At 43.8% G+C, this 18,753-nt stretch overlaps 1 protein-coding gene across 1 annotated transcript; it reads right to left on the minus strand.

Moving 5' to 3' along the window:
* Positions 1–7,506: 7,506 nt before the first annotated feature.
* Positions 7,507–18,036, minus strand: LOC139564436 (uncharacterized). The gene is made up of 9 exons (XM_071383953.1): positions 17,919–18,036; positions 17,605–17,661; positions 16,395–16,745; positions 15,450–15,716; positions 12,944–13,231; positions 12,407–12,511; positions 12,066–12,121; positions 10,036–11,961; positions 7,507–8,716 (listed from the first exon to the last, which is right to left on the minus strand). Exons 1-9 carry the CDS (start codon positions 17,941–17,943, stop codon positions 8,687–8,689), a joined length of 3,105 nt encoding a protein of 1,034 aa, XP_071240054.1. The 5' UTR covers positions 17,944–18,036; the 3' UTR covers positions 7,507–8,686.
* Between the last annotated feature and the right edge of the window lie 717 nt (positions 18,037–18,753).

Genomic DNA, 18,753 nt, shown 5'->3' on the forward strand with positions numbered 1-18,753 from the left:
AAGTCATTGCCTATCGGATATACAGTGTCAATGGGGTCATATTGCACTTCCTAAGGCTTCCACTAGATGTCAACAGTCTTTAGAACCTTGTTTGAGGCTTCTACTGTGAAGGGGGAGAGAATGAGAGCTGTTTCAACCAGGTGTCTGGCAGAGTGCCATGAGCTCAGTCTCGCGCACGCCCGTAAGAGTTAGTTGCGTTCCATTGCATTTCTAAAGACAAAGGAATTGTCCGGTTGAAACATTATTGAAGAATTATGATAAAAAAACATCCTAAAGATTGATTCTATACATCGTTAGACATGTTTCTACGAACTGTAATATAACTTTTTGGACTTTTCGTCTGAACTTTCGCCTGGACTTGCCCGCGCCTCGTGAGTTTGGATTTGTGAACTAAACGCGCAAACAAAGAGGAGGTATTTGGACATAAATTATGGACTTTATCGAACAAAACAAACATTTATTTAATGCTATTTCTGACTTTTGCGACACCTCTCCTTCTTTGGAAAAAGGCTGTATGTTTTTCTGTGGCTAGGTGCTGACCTAACATAATCGCAAGGTGTGCTTTCGCCGTAAAGCCTTTTTGAAATCTGACACAGCGGTAGCATTAAGGAGAAGTTTATCTATATTTCCATGCATAACACTTGTATCTTTTATCAATGTTTATTATGAGTATTTCTGTAATTTGATGTGGCTCTCTGCACTTTCACCGGATGTTTGTTTGAGACAATGCATTTCTGACCATAACACACCAATTTCAAATGAGGTTTTTGGACATAAAGATTAACTTTATCGAACAAAACACACATTTATTGTGTAACACGAAGTCCTGTGAGTGCCATCTGATGAAGATCATCAAAGGTTAGTGATTCATTTAATCGCTATTTCTGACTTTTTTGAGGGCTCTCCTTGGCTGGAAAATGGCTTTATGGTTTTCTGTGACTAGGTGCTGACCTAATATAATAGTTTGGTGTGCTTTCGCCGTAAAGCCTATTTGAAATCGGACACTGTGGCTGGATTTACAAGAAGTTTATCTTTAAAATGGTGTAAAATACTTGTATGTTTGAGGAATTTTAATTATGGGATTTCTGTTGTTTTGAATTTGGCGCCCTGCAATTTCACTGGCTGTTGTCGAGGCTAGCGTCCCACATATCACAGAGAGGTTTTAAAACGAATCATCCGGCGATCATACACTGTTTACCAGGGGGCAGGGCTACCGACGTTAAGGCTAATCTGAAGATGGTGCTGGCTAAAGCTAAAACTGTCGAGTGTAGAGAGTATAGGGATATTGTTATCCAAGTCGGCACCAACGATGTTAGGATGAAACAGTCAGAGGTCACCAAGCGCAACATAGCTTCAGCGTGTAAATCAGCTAGAAAGATGTGTCGGCATCGAGTAATTGTCTCTGGCAAAACTAAACATGGCGGTGTTCGCCGTAGCAATCTCACTAGAATAAAGTCCTCCTCCATTCCTGCCATTATTGAAAGAGATCGTGATACTTCACATGTCAAAATAGGGCTACTTAATTAACCACCTAACTGAGGAACTCAATTTAATAACCTTGCGCAATACCCTAGATGCAGTTGCACCCCTAAAAACATTTGCCATAAGAAACTAGCTCCCTTGTCTACAGAAAATACCCGAGCTCTGAAGCAAGCTTCCAGAAAATTGGAACGGAAATGGCGCCACACCAAACTCGAAGTCTTCCAACTAGCTTGGAAAGACAATACCGTGCAGTATCGAAGAGCCCTCACTGCTGCTCGATCATCCTATTTTTCCAACCTAATTGAAGAAAATAAGAACAATCCGAAATTTCTTTTTGATACTGTCGCAAAGCTAACTAAAAAGCAGCATTCCCCAAGAGAGGATGGCATTCACTTCAGCAGTAATAAATTCATGAACTTCTTTGAGGAAAAGATCATGATCTTTAGAAAGCAAATTATGGACTCTTTAAACCTGCGTATTCCTCCAAAGCTCAGTTGTCCTGAGTCTCCACAACTCTGCCAGGACCTAGGATCAAGGGAGACACTCAAGTGTTTTAGTACTATATCACTTGGCACAATGATGAAAATAATCATGGCCTCTAAACCTTCAAGCTGCATACTGAACCCTATTCCAACTAAACTACTGATAGAGCTGCTTCCTGTGCTTGGCCCTCCTATGTTGAACATAATAAACGGCTCTCTATCCACCGGATGTGTACCAAACTCACTAAAAGTGGCAGCAATAAAGCCTCTATTGAAAAAGCCAAACCTTGACACAGAAAATATGAAAAACTATCGGCCTATATCGAATCTCCCATTCCTCTCAAAAATGTTAGAAAAAGCTGTTGCGCAGCAACTCACTTAGACCTTTAAATGGCGTCAGACCGAGGCTCTGCATCTGTCCTCGTGCTCCTAGACCTTAGTGCTGCTTTTGATACCATCGATCACCACATTCTTTTGGAGAAATTGGAAACCCAAATTGGTCTACACGGACAAGTTCTGGCCTGGTTTAGATCTTATCTGTCGGACAGATATCAATTTGTCTCCGTGAATGGTTTGTCCTCTGACAAATCAACTGTACATTTCGGTGTTCCTCAAGGTTCCGTTTTAGGACCACTATTATTTTCACTATATATTTTACCTCTTGGGGATGTCATTCGAAAACATAATGTTAACTTTCACTGCTATGCGGATGACACACAGCTGTACATTTCAATGAAACATGGTGAAGCCCCAAAATTGCCCTCGCTGGAAGCCTGTGTTTCAGACATAAGGAAGTGGATGGCTGAAAACGTTCTACTTAAACTCGAACAAAACAGAGATGCTTGTTCTAGGTCCCAAGAAACAAAGAGATCTTCTGTTTAATCTGACAATTAATCTTGATGGTTGTACAGTTGTCTCAAATAAAACTGAAGGACCTCGACGTTACTCTGGACCCTGATCTCTCTTTCGACGAACATATCAAGATTGTTTCAAGGACAGCATTTTTCCATCTGCGTAACATTCCAAAGATCAGAAATTTTCCATCCAAAATTGATGCAGAAAAATGTATCCATGCTTTTGTTACTTCTAGGTTAGACTACTGCAATGCTCTACTTTCCGGCTAAGCGGATAAAGCACTAAATAAACTTCAGTTAGTGCTAAACATGGCTGCTAGAATCCTGACTAGAACCAAAAAATGTGATCATATTACTCCAGTGCTAGCCTCCCTACACTGGCTTCCTGTTAAGGCAAGGGCTGATTTCAAGGTTTTACTGCTAACCTACAAAGCATTACATGGGCTTGCTCCTACCTATCTTTCCGATTTGGTCCTGCCGTACATACCTACACGTACACTACGGTCACAAGACGCAGGCCTCCTAATTGTCCCTAGAATTTCTAAGCAAACAGCTGGAAGCAGGACTTTCTCCTATAGAGCTCCATTTTTATGGAATGGTCTGCCTACCCATGTGATAGACGCAGACTCGGTCTCAACCTTTAAGTCTTTATTGAAGACTCGTCTCTTCAGTAAGTCCTATGGTGCTACTGGTGCACTTCCATGCCGTCCCTAGGAAGGGTGCATCACTTGAGTGGGTTGAGTTACTGACGTGGTCTTCCTGTCTGGGTTGGCACCCCCCCTTGGGTTGTGCCGTGGCAGAGATCTTTGTGGGCTATTCTCGGCCTTGTCTCAGGATGGTAAGTTGGTGGTTGAAGGTATCCCTCAAATTGTGTGGGGGCTGTGCTTTGGCAAAGTGGGTGGGGTTATGTCCGGGGGTATCATCGGATGGGGCCACAGTGTCTCCTGACCCCTCCTGTCTCAGCCTCCAGTATTTATGCTGCAGTAGTTTGTGTCGGGGGGCTAGGGTCAGTCTGTTATATCTGGAGTATTTCTCTCGGGGGACCTGAGCCCTAGGACCATGCCTCAGGACTACCTGGCATGATGACTCCTTGCTGTCCCCAGTCCACCTGGCCGTGCTGCTGCTCCAGTTTCAACTGTTCTGCCTGCGGCTATGGAACCCTGACCTGTTCACCGGACGTGCTACCTGTTCCACCCTTAAGATGTTGTAATCAGAAACACGATATGAAAAGATTGCAGCTGTGATGACTTTGTTGCCCTCAAGAGACTTCCGGTTAATGTGTTATCCCTAGCAGCAACAATTCTAAGATATATTCTAAGATTTTTAAGTATGAGTCCGAAGATATATTATGTCTCAATTCTTGACATTGACAATTATGAAAATGACATTCTGCTGTTTCGAGGCCCTTAACAAATGAAGGATCATTACCGTCAACTCTAAGACAAGATGGCTGAACAATGGTTGAATTCCTTTTCATGTCTCTCAAGGCCTTACTGTAGTAGAGCCATAGAAAATAATATTTTATGTATATGGGTAAAGTACTTCTGAGCCAACAGGATGCTACAGTAGCAGTACAATGGATGGGGGAGATAAACGATAAGCAGCTGAGCTAATGTGTTAAGATATGTTTTTTCTTTTGGCCTCATAACAGCTGATAGGCCTCTGCCCAACCACTTCCTGGTAATAAATAAATGCACAACGGTAATACATAAATAGAATGCATATAAATGTATTTCCATTAAATGGGCAATCTGCAGTTGCCCATTGATGGTTGAAGAATATAACTTGTAAATACCTTATGAGCTTAGTTCAACTCTCGTACCGTCAGAACCCAAAATATAAGCTTGTTTTACTCCAATGTTTGTAAACAAAGTAAATGTAAACAAACACTATATAGCCTCAAAACATGGTTATAACTATAATTTTACGTCGTGAATGATCAGTCTTTGCATCAGTCTCTGTCTCTGAATATGAGAGTGGTTACATTTCTCCAGCCCCATCCCTAAGCTTTTTGCCAGAACAGGGGTCGGGAGAACGCTTTATTGTTTCGATTGCTGATGGCCACTTTAAGATAAGACCTGATGACCAGAGCAAAAAAAACTCAACCAGTACTCTATTTCAATGCTGGTGGTACAGTATGGTCACAAATGGTTCGCAAAAATATATATATATATTTTTTTAATTTACAAATAAACAAAAATACAGCAGGAAAGCATCGATTGAAAACACAAGCCTATTTTTTGTTTGTTGATCTGATTTATATTTCATTCGTTGACCATTCATGTTCGTATTTCAGTGGATGCTCTTCTGCTACAGTATGTCTGGCCTTGTAAAAATAACCATCTGTGCATCAACGCAAGAGCAAGTGGCAGTTTTAGGCGTTTTCTGTAGCCAGCAAATAGGCCTTGCATGCATTCTCTGGGGTTTCTGTTTCCTCTTTTGTGGTTTATATCAATATCTGACTGTGATCATTTTTAGACGAGATAAACATGACTGTGGATTTCCTTGTTGCTATTCACCACCGTTTTATCTGTGTTCAGTATATTTATTGATTTGCAGCCAAGGGTTTCCTTGCCTATGGCTCAAGTCTATTGTTTTAATTTTGTGATATTGAACAAGCAGTGTTGTAAAATCCTATCTAATGGAAAAGACCTTAGAGGCAAAGGAAATGGTTCTAATCGATGAGGCCCCTGAAGTCTCTCTTGCACGTTTGGCTCCCCCTAGTGGAGTTACAATATATAAAAACTCCTGTCTGATTTTGCTGCTCAAAATGTTTATTGCAGTGATACTCAACTCCAGATATTGTTGAAATTACGGGGTGTGTTCCAAATGGCACCCTATTCCCTTTATAGTACACTCATTTTGACCAGGACCCATAGGGCTCTGGTCAAATTCCTCTCACTAAATAGGGAATATGATGCCATTTGGAATACAACCTATGTTGCTACTGGGCTTCAGCCAATACATTTGCATGCAGATGCACATCCTGTGCGGACAAACACGCCTATGTTCCAGCCAGTCCCTGCAAAGAGAGACATGCGTTAAAAATGGAATTGAAATAGAAAATAATCGATAGGAGTTCAAAATGAGAAGGATTTAAGTCTTACTTCGGGACTCATCCTCATGGACCCATATCTTCTGGTGGTGTCAGTTATGTTTTTCTTAGCACTGATGGAAACGAAGAGGAGACTTACCACCATGTAGGTTATATCTGTGCAGTGAGTGAATACCTCTAAAACGGATGCTTTCTTTCCTCCCTTCCCTGTGGTAATCACTGATCAGCACAAGAGTGGATACGTGAAAACATGCGTTCCCCATTGCTTTAATCAATGTGTCCGATCAGTGATTTCCTCATGGAAAGAAGAAAGAATACATTTTAAGGGTATTTGAATAGGTCCATTGACTGTTCTGTGTGTGACAGCCTCTACGGTTTAGAATACCTGTGGCGTTGGAAGCCATAGTAGATCCCCAGAAAAACCACCACCAAAACCACAGCAAGGGTTACACACACGATGAGCAGCACTGGCACGTCGGAGTCAGGAGGGCTGGGTGGAGCCACTGTGTGATAAAGAGGAGACACGCACACCAGTACGTCATTTAATCACAACAAAAATGCTGATTTTACACATCCACTCCAATTGCCTTGTTTCGTACGCTAATTTATTGCCCTAATGTGAAACATAAACAATTACAATTTGCTGCAGTAAACGCAGTATATCATGGAAAGAGAGTAAAACAACCACATTAAATGTACATGCAAATTGAGTTCTGGAAAGGAGCAGTATCAGCATGTACAGTCAGCAATGGAGTCTTCCTACGTGACATATTCCCATCGTTTTGGAATAACAGACAGTCATTTAGCTTTGGAGGATAACTGTAATATGTTTTCTACCATTACTCAACAGTACAAAGTCCTTCTACCTTAGCAGTTGTGGAGCAGGGCTGTATTTAATGTACTCACAAGTGGGAGCTGTGCTGAGGGACTGAGAGAGCAGCAAGCCAGAAACTCCTAGTTCCTCCATAACAAGCTGAGGAAACAGACATACGTTTCACTAATGTGGAAAATCAACAACTCCCTATGGGAGTCTGCATACTCAGCAAAAAAGAACAGTATTTTATTAAATTCAACATGTCTTACTCACCGAGTGTCAGCACATACAAAACAGGATTCAAAAGGTCAACACAGCCACTCGTTTCTCTAAAGGACTTTCTCCTATTCTTCGTCCTGAATGCAGAGATCAACATATCTTCCTCATTGTTATTGCTCTAAGATATGGCTTGCGATTCAGTAGGCTTATTCACTCTGTCAACCATGACTCATCCAATAAATTCTGCCATGGAATCATGTGTCCAAATCTACAGCAGGAATACTGTAATAGGTTTCACAGTAAGGGAAATCTCTGCTGTAAAGCAAAATTGCAGTATTCATCTGGCAACTCTGGTGCTGTAATTAAGAAGGGACCTTTTTACAGCGCAGATTCTTCAACTTAAAAACTGTTTAGTAAATACAATATTCTGGGAATATTTGTAACAGCTGAAGATGATCAGAATGCCAAGATAATTTCTAAATCAGTTAAGATGATACCAGTAGGTAACATTATATCAAAATTAATGTCATATGTCACTGACATACAGTATTTTCCTGTAAATAAACTCCTCCCAATGATCGACAGTCACAAGACACCACGTGGGGCAATCAAAATACTTTATTATCATCAATAAAACATACTGGTCTTGAAAAGCATGTTCAATGGAGACCCCTAATCTTTAAAAACCTTATTTATCCTCTTTTCTGTATTTTAATGGAACATATATTTTAGTATAAAACAGCCTCCCTGAGTCACAAAGACACATATCGCAATGGCAGTACCAACATATTTACCACGTAACAGAAAAATAAAAACATTAAATACACATTTGGTTTTTCGAAAGAAAACTAAGATTCCTTCCAAAAGAGATCACTTTTAATGTACCAATCCCCCACACAAAAGAACATTGTAGTATTAGAGCAAATTGTTTTGCTATGCTTAGTCGGGGAAAATGTCGCAGCTCAGCAGCTTCTTTGTGCTGATCTCCTCCACGCATGGGCGCTATTATTTTCCGAGTCATTTAAGTCGCATAAAAGCGCTTAATTAATAAGCGGCCCATCTATTTGTGGGGTCTCCTTCATAGTTAGTTGAGCATTGCTTCCGAAGCCCAGGCGCCGAGGCAAATCCCCTTAATTGAGTGGTGTCAAGAGAAGCATCTGTAAACAGAAAGTCACCGCACAAATACTTCCATGGAAATATTAAATAAAGCATGTCGCAGAGGTTTTTTCTCCTTCAGAATTTTCACACAGTAGTTCCCAGGGGCCAAGTCCATTCAATCAATTGGAATCCATCCAGCAAGGGTTCTCTTTTCCTTTCCTTTTTACTGTTTATTCTAGTCACAAGGAGCAACACACACACAGATATGAATGGAAACTAGTCCTCATTGTTGTGGCAGTGCCTCATTCTCTCTCTGAACACTCTGAATGGGAGAGGCCACGTACACACGGCCTGGAGAGTCTCGCCATCAATAAGGCCTTTTTCTCATTCCTACTATTTGGTTATATGGTGCTTCAGAAAGAACACACCAGTGTGTGCTTTCCAGTGACTCATTGTTGGTACTGTTGAAAATCAACAGATAACATACACTTGACAGGCACGGGGAGTCGACTGCGGGAAGTGTGTGTGATAGAGTGTGAGTGGGTGTGTGTATGTGTGTGCACGTGCATACATGTGTTTTTGCTTGGTCTCCATTGCTTTAGAGTAGGGCTCCCATAGTCATCCATAGTTGTGTTTCTCCTCTTGTCAGTTGCTGGTGTGTGTGTGTGTCCGTTGGCATCTCTCAGTGTCTAGGCCTCCCTTGGTGGGTCTGCTGTCGGAGAGAAAGAACAAGACCTTAATTATATACAAGTCGTGTTCAACATAGCCACTGACACAATTCTGACACTGAAACACTGGTACGGTATAGACAGACAAACACCAAGCCAAGCTAGCCTGGATGTATCCCTGCCAAATACTATTGTCATTACTCCAGTAGAAAGATACCAGTCACTCAACAGAAAGTGCAGGCCCCACTATAAAAGCTGCTTGGCAAGCTTCCCTGTGACTAGGGTTGCAAAGGGAGGGTATATATCTGAAAACTTTTGAAGTTTCAATGATTTTATGGAATTTATCACCAGACATCTAGAGGCTCTTTTGGGTACTTCACATGTTCACAGGCGTCTAATTATCTCTGCGTGGCCTCATCACATGTAAAATATTTAAAATAATCAAATATATATTTTTTTTTTATCTAAATAAATTACAAAGCTGTAAAACGTTATCCTAAATATAAACCATCAACTTAGTGAATACCATTGTTATGAGGGTTTCAGCATGAAATATCCTTTATATATTTATGTGACCGTGTCAATATGTCTTTGTTGTTAATGTGTTGGCGCCAAACTGGTGAAAAAAGTAAATAGTTGGAAGAGTTGCAGAGTTAATTGAAAATAATGCCATAGTTGATTAGATGCTTTTCTCATGAATTAGGCCATTTTCTCTTGTACCATATGGTCTATTCACTAGAAACTCATGGGCAATATGGACACAGATATAAAAAAGAAATACTATATATGGATAAATCTTTATTAAAAGTAATTCATGTATAAATAACCAAAGTTACCATAGAAGGCCTGTTAATGACCAAAATCACAGATTACAGTAACTTGAGTAAATTACCAGTAGTTTTGCAACTCTACCCGTGACACACATATTATACACACATTATAGGGGCGGCAGGTAGCCTAGTAGTTAGAGCGTTGGGCCAGTAACCGTAAAGGTTGCTGGATCGACTCCCCGAGCTGACAAGGTCAAAACTTGTCATTCTGACCCTGAACTAAACTACCACTGTTTCCCGGTAGGCCGTCATTGTAAATAAGAATTTGATCTTAACTGACTTGCCTAGTTAAATAAATAAACTTAATAGGGTTTCATTTGGGATGCTGACTAACTGTCAGTGAGAATGAGAGGTGGGGAAACCAAAGAAACTAAGTACACAGACAATGACATAATGAGACAGACATAATGATCACACATCTGAGACAGAGAGCCATGTGGCGATTAATGAAACCTGAAATGGCTAATCAACATTTATCAAACATATGGGAACGGTTGGCTCTGATATCAAACACTACTTTGGTGTTTACTTACCTGGCGTGGGTGGGCAGTGTTCCTCTGGGCATGTTGAGTACGTTGGCCGTGCCTGTGTGTGTTATCAGCGTGCACGTGGTGGCCATTTCCTGAGTGCAGGTTGGCCGGCATGGCAGCGCCGGGATGTCTGTGGGCCGGGTGGGCGTTGGGATGTCTCTGTGTGGTGTGTACGTTGACTGGGGGCCTGAGAGGGCCAGTGGGGCCCCGGTTTGGAGACTGGTGCTGTGTGCGTTCTCTGGGAATAGTCTGGAACTGAGCCAGAGGGATCACGGGAGGGGGCGTGGGGGGCCGCTGGTGCCCAGGGTTACGGCCTCGGGCTTGGGTGTTGAGCAGGGCAGCCTGTGTCTGGTGGTTACGGTTGTGAAAAGGGTTAGGGGTCGTCAGTGTGTGCATCTCCAGGGCTGTCTGAGTGAGGCTACTGGGGTTCTGTGTAACAGGCTGAGATATTGCACCCCAACCTTGTGTTGCTGTCTGTCTCTGGTCTTGTGTGGGCTGCGGTATCATAGGTTTGTTTCCCCTACCATACTGAATCCTGGTTTGTGTCTGTGGGATGTGATTTGGATTTGTTAGAGTTTGAGTGTCGAGTGTGGGGCCTCGGGGCATGTTGGTTATTAGTCCCTGTGGAGCGCCTGGTCCCTGTTGTTGCGGATGGGGGTTGTGGTGGCTGTGTGAGGCATTTTGTTGCCTGGGGCCAGTCTGGCTTTGAGAAGCGGTCTGAGCTGTGATCTGGGACTGAGTTCTGACATCCTGCCGGGCTCTCTGCCTTGGTGTATCGTGTACATGGGGACTGATATGCGACTGTGTGTGGCTTGGAGTCCCAGGCGGATTGTTCGTCCCATGAGTGTGGGCGAGGTTCTGGGCCTGTCTGCCCGCCGTCGGTGCAGCCTTCCTGGGTGTAGGGCTCTGGATCTGTGCTCCTGGCCCACTCCTTCGGGTGTGTGGTTGAAATCGTCCAGCCTGGGACGGAGACTCTGTGCTATCAGAGGTGTAGCTGCTGTCGGGGGAAGCCTGTACCCTTCTGGGGGAGTTGTTGGGGTACGCCGGGGTGCCCCTCAGACGGTTCCAAGGCATTTGTTGGTGGTGTGAGCTGGCACTTGGTGTGGCATGACTGGCATCACGTGGCACAGAACTGGCCGCTGCTGGGTCGATGTGTCTAGGCTGGGTATCAGTAGCCTGGTCCCTCTGGCAGGCCTGTGTGTTGGCGTTTCGCTGGAGAGTGTGACTTCGACCACCGTGTGTGTAACCAGTAGGAACAGGACCAGTAGAGACTTGAGGACCAGTGTCTAAGTTACTGTGGTCAACCTGTGAAGGATCACCAGGATATGACAAGCCAATTTGCATCCTGGGATTGGTGTATGACTGTCCAGTCTGTGTGAACGTTTGTGGGTTGTTATTTTGAACTTGAAGAGCACTAGCACCGTTGGCTACATTGATGGCGCTCCGCTGCATTGTACTGTCCTGTGGGCTTGTAAATTGTTGCTGTGACTGTTGGTTGGGTTGTTGACCATTAGTTGGATAGGAATTGAGATTGACGTGAACCGTGGGTAGCTGTGCGTTGCTATTTTGCTGGTCGTGTGGCAGTGTGGTAAGGTTAACACCAACCTGAGTAGAACCCGCTTGTATGAGAATGTTTGGATTGTTCGGGTGGTTTTGAGTCATCTGTGGGAGGGTGTTGAGTGTGTTGGCATTCTGAGGTGCAGCAGTGTGTGTGAAAGTGTTGTGGTCCTGCGTGGTGCCATCTTGTGGAAATGAATTGGCATTCGGATGTTGGGCATTGTGTGGGAACCCATTGCTGTTGGCATGGCCATTGTGTTGAAGTGTGTTAGTGTCGCGTGGCGGTGTGTGTGTGTTTTCGCGGCCATCGGGTGGGACAGAGTGCTGGCCTCTGCCTAAAGTCCGGGTACCAGGTGGAGGGGGCTCTGGGGGCTGAAAAAGAGGGAGAAAGAGAAGAGGAAGAAAGAAATGGGTTAATTGATTAAATAAAGTGCTTTCAGAATCGTAATATTTTGGGGAAAAGATGAGTGTCTTACTGTAAGCATGAGTTCTGGGTTTCTCTTTTGTCCTGTGGCCTCCTGTCTTCGGTCAACTGCAATAAGCAACATTGTCACATACAGTATTCAAACATAGAAACGTATGTTTACATGAGCATAGTATACACAGGTCAATGTGAATGCTTACAAAGAGGCCTTACTTCCATGGCTACACAGGGGACTTGACAGACAGACAGACAGACAGACAGACAGACAGACAGACAGACAGACAGACAGACAGACAGACAGACAGACAGACAGACAGACAGACAGACAGACAGACAGACAGACAGACAGACAGACAGACACAGACAGACAGACACAGACAGACTCTCACTCACCTCTCCTCCAGCGCACCAGTAGTACGATGGCTATGATGATTAAGATCAGAGCGACCACACAGCCAATGACTATGCCAGCCACTGCCCCTGCACTGAGGCATGTGCCTGAGACAGAGGGAAACAGGGAAGGAAGGGGGGGGGGGGGGCAGGGACAGAAAGAGTGGGAGGGAGGTGGAGACAGAAATTAATAATGATAATGTGTCTGAGACACGGAGCCCAGACAGACAAATAGAAAATAATGAAACGAGGTTTCAGAAAGAGAATGATGAAGTGATGGCAGGGGAAGAGAGGTGAGAGAGAACGAGTGGTGGAAATAAAGGGAAGATCAGTGAAGACAGCTGAAAGTCATAGAAAAAGAGTTAGATTCCCATTGCGAGAGCATTTGGATTAATCAATCTTTCGCTGATGAGCTAGGCTGTGCCAAAATGTTCCCCTCTCTTCACCCAAAGATGGACGCCGCTGCGCCGTCCAAAACGAACTGTCACCAAAATGAGTCACGGCAGTGGTCAAGGCCAGTGTTCGTCCCGCATAACTCACCTACGATGGCCAGGTCCGTTCCCTGCTCCGACGTGGCGCCCGTGATGGCGTTGCTAGCCACGCACTTGTATTGGCCACTCTGGTTGGTGGAGAAGGTCTGGAGGCTGAACACGCCACTGTCTGGTTGTCCAGACGCCACGGGTTCATTGTTGTATTGCCAGGAGAAAGTGGCGGGGGGCAGGGAGTCGGACACGCAGGTGAGACGGATTGTCTGGCCTAGCACTGCATCCGCTCCTCCCAAACAGTCTACCGGAGAATCATTGCTCAGCACGGGGGTGTCGGGACCATCTGGAGGCGGAGGGGGGAAGGAACATCAACAGACAGACTCAAAGACAAATCCTGTGGCGCACAGACTATCACAGTAAAGTTTCACCTCAAAATGAATGGGGACAATATTACTGGGGTTGGGTATGACTAGTAGCTTCGCGAGTTGCATGATACCGGAAGCTTATGCGGTATCAGGCGGCTCGCGAGGCTTTATGAGTAGTGCTATTATTGCTAATGCGAATTAGCCCTGTAGCCTATTTAGTAATGCACTTATGTGGCTAACTGGTAGTTACATTACTTGGTGTAATGTAGTTTAACAACTAGCTCATATTATTAGCATTTTAGCTGCTGGGTCATGTACATTAGGCACCAAACAGAATAAAACAGACTATAACAAGGAAAGACAACTCTGACTTCTCAAAAGTGCCCTAATTAACAGAACCCTGGACACTAGATAGTTACTCACAGTCAGAGCCGGACCACTGCATCTGGGGCCACAGTTTTCCCTGCAATTCTACACATTTTGCCATGGGGCAGAGACAAAACTGTGCAGTCTTATAGCTAACCTCATGCTACATTTACATTTACATTTAAGTCATTTAGCAGACGCTCTTATCCAGAGCGACTTACAAATTGGTGCATTCACCTTATGACATCCAGTGGAACAGCCACTTTACAATAGTGCATCTAAATCTTTTAAGGGGGGGGGGGGGGGGGGGGGGGGGGTGAGAAGGATTACTTTATCCTATCCTAGGTATTCCTTAAAGAGGTGGGGTTTCAGGTGTCTCCGGAAGGTGGTGATTGACTCCGCTGTCCTGGCGTCGTGAGGGAGTTTGTTCCACCATTGGGGGGCCAGAGCAGCGAACAGTTTTGACTGGGCTGCTACTCTGTGACCACAGAGAGTCAGAACACCCGTTTCACGTCCCATCCGAAAGACGGCACCCTACACAGGGCAATGTCCCCAATCACTGCCCCGGGGCAATGAGCTATTATTATACTGAACAAAAATATAAACGCAACATGTAAAGTGTTTGTCCCATGTTTCATTAGCTGAAATAAAATTTATAAATACATTTTTTTTAAATCGCTGAATTTTCCCATTTGCACAATCACCTTATTTCTCTAAAATGTTAAGCACAAATTTGTTACATCCCTGTAAGTGAACATGTCTCCTTTGCCAAAATAATCCATTCACCCGACAGGTGTGGCATATCAAGAAGCTGATCATCACACAGGTACACTTTCTGATGGAGACAATAAAAGGCCACTGTAAAATATGCAGTTTTGTCACACAACACAATTCCACAGATGTCTCAAGTTTTGAGGGAGCATGCAATTGGCATGCAGACTGCAGGAATGTCCACCAGAGCTATTGCCAGAGAATTTGATGTTCATTTCTCTACCATAAGCCGCTTCCAATGTCGTTTTAGAGTATTTGGCAGTACATCCAACTGGCCTCACAACTGTAGACCACGTGTAACCACGCCAGCCCAGGACCTCCACATCCAGCTACTTCACCTGTGGGATCATCTGACACCAGCCACACAGACAGCTGATGAAACTGAGGAGTATTTCTGTCTGTAATAATGACCTTTTGTGGGGAAAAATGAATTCTGATTGGCTGGGCCTGACTCTCCAGTGGGTAGGCCTATGCCCTCTCAGGCCCACACATGGCTGCACCCGTGCCCAGTCATGTGAAAACCATAGATTAGGGCCTAATGAATTAATTTCAATTGACTGATTACCTTATATGAACTGTAACTCAGTAAAATTGTTGAAATTGTTGCAGGTTGCTTTTAAATTTTTGTTCAGTATATTTATTTTTACCAGAGGAAAGAGTGCCTCCTACTGGCACTCCAACACCACTTCCAGCCGCATCTGGTCTCCAATCCAGGGACTGACCAGGACTGACCAGGACCAACCCTTCTTAGCTTCAGAGGCAAGCCAGCAGCGGGGTGAGGTTTAGAGAAAATGGTGCAGTTATATAGCTAATCTCATGCTATTCTACACATTTTGCCATTATGAGGCTGAGAGAAAATGTTGCAGTTTTAAAGCTCATTTACGGTTAATTACAATCCTACACATTTTGCCATGACTTCAACTATCAAGTGTTCATATGCTATCTAATTACCCCTGGATTACCCCTGCATGCCAAGTCGGTAATCCGGCCCTGTTCACTGGCCCTGCTCACTGTGTGGCAGTCTTATTAGCATTAGCAGCTGGGCATGCAATGACTCACAGTAAACTGTGATGGTCTTTGAGGCGGTCTGAGCACTGACAAGGTTAGCGACGGTGCAGGTGTAGACCCCGGCGTCTTCCCTCCTGGCTGGGTTGATCACCAGGTCGCCCCCTTTGATAGTGACCCTGGAGTTCGAGGTGAGAACAGAGCCCCCTTTACCCCACATCACACTGGTCTCTGTCCCCTTGGTCCAGGTACAGCGCACAGACACATTGCCCCCCTCCAGAGCCACTGATGGCACAAACATAGACACGCCATCCACTGCATCTAGGGTGGGGAGAGAAGATAAGCAAGGGATATTATAGACTGGTCCCAAATCTGTTAGTGTTGTCTTGATAACTCCTATGGTCATTGACCACTCTTATGGTCATGCCAACTCCTATGGTAATTGTCAACTCCTATAGTCATTATCATGCCACACACTATTCTTGGACAAGGCTAGTGAATACTGGAGTAGTAGACTGATTGGGAGATACACACAGGGAGAGCTTTTGAATGAGCCATTATTGGGCTTTCACAGTGTGATCACAGACAGAGGGGGATTCAATTCAAGCTTCAAAATATGCTGAAAAATAGAGGGACGCTTAGTGTTTTCTGCCTAAACTAATTTTGTTTAATGAAAATAATGGAGGATTAAGAGAAGAAACAACATCCAGACATGAGAGCAGATGGAAATAAAGGGGCAGATGGCAAAAGTGGCTTTCAAGATGCCAATAAGCACTAGGCCTGGACTGAGAATATAAAGAAAGAAGTGCTATCTGTGACTAAAAATAACAGTAATAACAAACACTAACAGGTCTGGGCAAACAAGTGGCTATAATCACATTACACTTCATTCTCGATTTTCCACCACTGCTATTCACTTCTGTAATTCTCCCTCCCATTCTCCTTTCTCTCCCTCACTACATCCCTCCTTCCTTTCCACTTTCTTTCCTCCCTCCTTACCGAATACCCTGAGCTGTATGAACCTTGAGTTTTGGGCCAGGCCCGTGGTGGGCGAGGGGTCCACCTGCACCGTGTAGTTCCCCGCGTCTCCCAGCTGGGCACTGCTGATACGGAGCTGGGTGGCTGTGATGGTGACCCTGCCCTGGTACTGGGTCACAGTGTTGAGCACCGCACTGCCCCCCACCCACAGCCCCAGGGGGGTCACCCCACCTGGGTATCCCCATGTGATGGAAAACACCTGGGACACTGTGACCACCGTGAAGACCGCATCGGTGCCAGTCTGCACCAGGACTGGATCTGACTTAAACTGGATTGAGACCAGATCCTGGGAGAGAGTGACAGATAGGATGACTGGAAGGTAGGAAAGGGGGGAGAAGAAAGGAATACAATGATTATCCCTTATTTACCTGCTTAATTGCTTACTTCGTTACAGTGATTATGACAGGTTATAACACTAGTATGAGAGTGTTTGAGGGGAATTATCCAAACACTTTACGAGCATTTAAAAAGGCCCCAAAAGTCTTCAGCAGATGAATTATACTAAATCAAATCAATATGCTCCTGATCAGTCATGGTGGATTGACTTTACAAGGTGTGCAGGACAAAAAATTGAGAATTGAGAAGGACAAAAATTGAGATGAATTGCACCGAGGTTCCCTCATTGATCATTTGAAGTAAAACAACAGCACACTTTTAAAGTAGAGGTGGATACGGGATAGAAAAAGTATGACTCCGAGGCTGTGTCGCAAATGGCATTCTGTTCCCTTTGTAGACCACTACATAGGGCTCTGGTCAAAAGCAGTGCACTATGTGGGGAATAGGGTGCCATTTGGGAAACAGTCATAGAAGAGCTGATAAGCCATTGGACATTGTGTGGTAAAATATCACACACCCTGATAAAGGTTGTTAAGCCAAAACGTTGGTTGAATAAATTCACAAGGAGAGATGAGTGTGTGACTTTATTTTTCATTTATGCGATAGAACACACAGACTAAGAATGCAGCCGAGCTGGGGAGGAGTCACTGTTTCTGTCACCTTGGAATTTCCCAAAAATGTAGAGCTACTGCTCCAACCTCTCCCACATTCTAAAAACACACACATCAGCATTCTTTCCACAGGCACACCCTTTTGGTCTGCTGTAGTTTTGGGTACACAATTAAGTCAACATTGAAGCCCCTGTCAGAAAATTGAGGGAGGAGAGATGCCTTACCTGCCAATGACAGAACTACAGGAAGCAGGTGTAAGTTCATCACATAGTCAGGAAAGCCTGTGGAGGATTTTTGACTCAGACTCAAATCACAACTAAATGAAAGTGAATGAAATGTGTCTGTTTAAGACTTAATAAAACACAGAAAGAAAGAAACCCAGGCTGTGTTCTTCTGAAAACACAAATAGGACAAGCTAGTAGCTTAGCGTGCTAGCATTCTAAACCAGACAGAGTACATAGGGTTAATCTATTTTGAAAAAATTGACTTTCACTTAATTCTAAACATGTCTTGAAAGATTTTCAATGTCAACACTTACGACAGACTTTTCTCTCTTCTCTCATGTTTCATTTGTAAAAGCCATAAGCAGACTTTTGGCAAAACCAGTTTGTTTATGTGTGAAAGGTTTCACTTAGTGTTTTCTCCATGCTCACCTGTCTCCGCCGGTGTATTCATTAGTCCACACCTTAGTAAAACCTCTTGCAACGGAAAATGTTGTGCAATAAAAACAAGAGTTTCTTATTGGACGAATTCAGATAGGTCCATCCCTGTTTCACCCCTTTTCTTCTGTTTGGTTCCTAGTGAATACACCCTTGTCTTGGAGACACACCTGTCCTCTTAAAGGGATCATTCACCTCAATTACTTGAAAGCAGCATTGTGAGCCTATGGGTCAAGAGAGCACGCAATCCATACTGGGTTTGTTTATTAAGGCACACCAGCTACAAACATTAGTAGCCGATGACAATTGAAGTGAACACACACCAGTTAGTTTCCATTCAAAATCCCAACCATATCCTGCTGTCCTGTCTCAGTTGACACTTGTGGGAATACTTGTGGCAAAACCTAAAAAAAAGTATAATTCAAGAGCAAGTTGTACCTGTGTTGAATACTTTACACATGGTCCACTTATAAATGTGGGGAGCTGAATTTCTTTTGAGGTGATTTGATTGTGAAAATACGAATGTGCAAGTGCTGCCCTATAGCAGAGACAGGGAATGATCAAACTCGCAAACGCATATTGTAGCCTTGTAATGTAAGCCGTGTGGAAAATGTATTTAACTATTAAAGCTCAAAATTATAAATAAAATAAAAACATACATTGTATAAAAAGCTTCAGTTCTATCAATCCCAGCTATTTAAAAACATCCAGAGA

The sequence above is a fragment of the Salvelinus alpinus genome, chromosome 35 (assembly GCF_045679555.1).
Source record: "Salvelinus alpinus chromosome 35, SLU_Salpinus.1, whole genome shotgun sequence".
Taxonomy (NCBI): domain Eukaryota; kingdom Metazoa; phylum Chordata; class Actinopteri; order Salmoniformes; family Salmonidae; genus Salvelinus; species Salvelinus alpinus.